This window comes from Ahaetulla prasina, chromosome 3 (genome assembly GCF_028640845.1).
Source record: "Ahaetulla prasina isolate Xishuangbanna chromosome 3, ASM2864084v1, whole genome shotgun sequence".
In the NCBI taxonomy this organism is placed as follows: domain Eukaryota; kingdom Metazoa; phylum Chordata; class Lepidosauria; order Squamata; family Colubridae; genus Ahaetulla; species Ahaetulla prasina.
Genome location: NC_080541.1, coordinates 2,327,395 through 2,331,076, shown reverse-complemented (window position 1 = coordinate 2,331,076; position 3,682 = coordinate 2,327,395). Strand labels below are relative to the sequence as shown.

The window sequence follows — 3,682 nt, the reverse complement described above, 5'->3', positions numbered from 1 at the left end:
CCAGCCTCCCCCTCCCTCCCTCCTTCCTTCCCTCCCCTCCTCCCGGGGGTCCGGCAGCGGCTTGAGCGGACGGGGCGGCGGCGGCGGCGGGGGCGCCGTCGTCGGGCCGGGCGCGGCTCTGGCGGCCCGTGGCGCGGCCTGAGATGGCCTCGGAGCTGGCCCTGAGCGGGGCCGAGCTGCCCACCAGCCCGCTGGCCATCGAGTACGTCAACGACTTCGACCTGATGAAGTTCGAGGTGAAGAAGGAGCCGGCCGAGGCGGAGCGCTTCTGCCACCGCCTCCCGCCGCCGGGCTCGCTCTCCTCCACGCCGCTCAGCACCCCCTGCTCCTCCGTGCCTTCCTCGCCCAGCTTCTGCGCGCCCAGCCCCGGCGGACAGCCCGCGCCCGGCCTGGGAGCCCCGACGGCCGGAGGAGGAGGAGGCGGCGGCGGCGGGAACAACGGCGGCGGCCTCGGGCCGGGCAAGGCGGCGGCGCAGCTGGAGGATCTCTACTGGATGTCGAGTTATCAGCACCACCTCAACCCCGAGGCGCTCAACCTGACCCCCGAGGATGCCGTCGAGGCGCTGATCGGAGCCCCTCACCACCCCGCCGCCGCCCACCACCACCACGGCCACCACGGGCACCACGGCGGGCCGGGCGGCGGGGGAGCCCCAGGCGGCGGCGCGGGGAGCTTCGACGGCTTTCGAGGGCAGCCCTTCCCGGGCGAGGAGCTGCCCCCCGGCGCCCCCGGGCCCCACGCGCACCCGTCCCTGGCTCACCACCACCATCACCATCACCACCACGGGCCGGCCGGGGCCGGGGCCGGCGGCCACCACCACCACCACCACAGCCATCACCACGGGCACCACCACCCGGGCCACCTGCACGCGCGGCTGGAGGAGCGCTTCTCCGACGAGCAGCTGGTCTCCATGTCGGTGCGCGAGCTGAACCGGCAGCTGCGCGGCTTCAGCAAGGAGGAGGTGATCCGGCTGAAGCAGAAGCGGCGCACGCTGAAGAACCGCGGCTACGCCCAGTCCTGCCGCTACAAGCGGGTCCAGCAGCGGCACATCCTGGAGAACGAGAAGTGCCAACTGCAGGGCCAGGTGGAGCAGCTGAAACTCGAGGTGACCCGCCTGGCCAAGGAGCGCGACCTCTACAAGGAGAAGTACGAGAAGCTGGCCGGGCGCGGCTTCCCCTCCGCGCCCCCCAACGGGGTCCGGGAGCCCCCGCCGCCCCCGCCGCCGCCTCCCGGCCCCGCCAAGCCCGCGGACTTCTTCCTGTGAGACGGGGCCCCGACGGGGCGGACCAGCGGGGCTTGCCTTGCCTTGCCTTGGCCGGCCCGACGGAGGAGGACTCGGGCGCAGCGCTTGGAAGGAGGAGGGGAGCCGCCTGACACACCCACCCACTCCCGGTCTGTCCGCCTGGACGTGTGGACCCTCCGACGGCACGACAGATGGCCGCCTCTCCTGGACGGAGAGACAGACCGCGCCGCACGGACGGACGGACGGAAAGGAGCCGCTTGTCGTCGGCCCAGCCGGGTGAAGGACTCTTCGACGGAGACCCCCCCCTCCCTTTCTTCTTCTTCCCCCGGGACCCCTGCATGCCGGCCATGTATGGGATTTAGCCCGCCTCGCCTCGCCTCCCCCGACGGGGCGCCCTGCACCGGGCGAGACCGCCTCCGTCCGGGTCGCTCCTTCCTTCCTTCTCTTTCGACGGGGCGGCCCGGGCCGCCCTCTTTGCCGGCGGGGGACTCGGTTCGTTCGGCCTCGGAAGTGGGTTGAGTTTACTTTGCCTTTTTATCTATCCCCATTCCCCCCCCCCACCTTAATTCCTGGTTTGTGTGTCTGTTTGTCCTTTTTTTAAGACGGAACTGAGCCAATTAACTTATTAAAAGTGTCCACTTGTACAGCGATCGCCTTTGCCCCCCCTCTTCCCCCTCTCCCCTCCCCCGCGGACCCCATCCCCGCGCCCCCACCCCCGATTTTCTCCAGCCTTCATTTGCTTGGTGTTTAAACGAAAAGAGAGAAGAAAAAAACCGAACTTTTAAACACGAGTCTTAAATAAAAGTTTGTATGTAATAGCATGCAAATAATATAATTAATTTAACGATGATGTTGACAGAGCCGAATGCACTATATACAGTAAATTGGATTAAAATAATGCTGTTTGTTTTATAGAGATTTAAAATTATCTATGCTGTTTAAAACAATTATTTGGGAGGGGGGGGAAATTAAACACTCCTTTAAGATGATTTGAAAGGCAATAGATGAATATATGAGCTGCTATATTAATGTTACAAATACTATGCACCAGAATTATTTATTAAATGTCAAGGAAGCGAAACGCAAGTCGGAACCTTGATTTATAAAATGCACACTTTATTTATTGCAGAATCAACCCAGAAAAAAAATCTTGCAGTTAATGCTTTTCAAGGGAAAGCTTTACTGGACTGGATTTGGGGTGTTGTTGTTTTTAAACGTTTATTTAAAAAAAAAAATGAAATCATAAAGGAATAAGGATGCTAAATGAATAATGGGTGTTTCTCAAAAGCCCAGCACAATTTGTGAAATTTTGAAAACTGGTGCATTTTTAGGTGCGAGGCATTTTAAATGACCTTTCAATTTTTGTGGTTTTTAACAGTTTCATCTAGATAAAATCGATTGTCCTCTGAAGCTTTGATTCAGTTCTTAATCTTTCTTTTTCCACATCCTGCTCTTGAGCCATGCAGGCAGTTAAAACCTCAAACCAACTTAATATTTATATATAGATAAATATATTTTTTGTTTATTTGTCATGAACTGTTTCTGTTTGTGTTCAGGCATCCTAGCTTTCATTTGCTACGAAACAAAAAAATAAATAAATCTCTTTAGACATAAATCTTTTGGTCTTCCCTTTTCCTCTAAATTTGCTGAAGATCTTTGCATGTGTTGGTTGGTGTCTGAGGAGGATAAAACACGGGGAAAAGATAATTTTGTTTTGCTTTTTTCAGAGGGAAAATGTGGGAGTGTACATAATTTTGATTTTTGGAAAGAATCCAGAGATTTAGAAAAGATTTAAAATTTCCTATAAGACTGGATAGATGAAATTAAAAGACCTTTATTTAGTTCAAAGATTATCTAGCAAAATAGATACTCCTGCATTTGCTACTTTAATTTCTTTTGATTTTTCTTTTGTTTTCTATAGTTTCTGTTTCAGGTCATCTTCGATGTTAAATTTTCCTTCTCAGCTTTAGCTACCGTATGTATCCTTTTTCCTTTTCATAAGTTTTATACTTTGATTTGGTTTTCTATTAAAAAAACACAACATATTTGTTTCAGATGAACCCAGACAGATTTTGCAATGCTATCCTGCCGCTTTTAAACACCGAAAGAACATTTTAAAATAGTTGGTAAAACTCTGTATTCAGTTCTGGGTCAAGCATGCATTGTAGCTACTTTTGGTATGAAGTAATATGAAATATGAATATTTCTTCTAATCTGCCAGTTTTCCTCTTTTTGATTCAATCTCTTATCCTGTTTGTATCTCATTAGAAACGATTTGGTGGCAGAATGATTTCTTTTCCTATTTAACAATTTTGGCTGCTTTTAATCACAGCACAGTGCTGCCCACAAGTATTTATTTTAAATGGTAATAAATGTCTTTTCCCCCTCCAGTTCTGTTTTTGACCTTTTAAGCTTTTTCTTTAAATCAGTTTTATAGAGCT

General features: G+C 52.6%; 1 protein-coding gene across 1 annotated transcript; it reads left to right on the top strand.

Annotated features, from left to right (window-relative positions):
• On the top strand, nucleotides 1-2,953 carry MAFA (MAF bZIP transcription factor A). Its single transcript, XM_058177985.1, has one exon. It carries the CDS (start codon nucleotides 144-146, stop codon nucleotides 1,260-1,262), a length of 1,119 nt encoding a protein of 372 aa, XP_058033968.1. The 5' UTR covers nucleotides 1-143; the 3' UTR covers nucleotides 1,263-2,953.
• The last annotated feature ends 729 nt before the right edge of the window (nucleotides 2,954-3,682 follow it).

Excerpts from the sequence above, each read along its gene's own strand:
- MAFA (XM_058177985.1), top strand. The coding sequence starts at position 144 with ATGGCCTCGGAGCTGGCCCTGAGCGGGGCCGAGCTGCCCACCAGCCCG.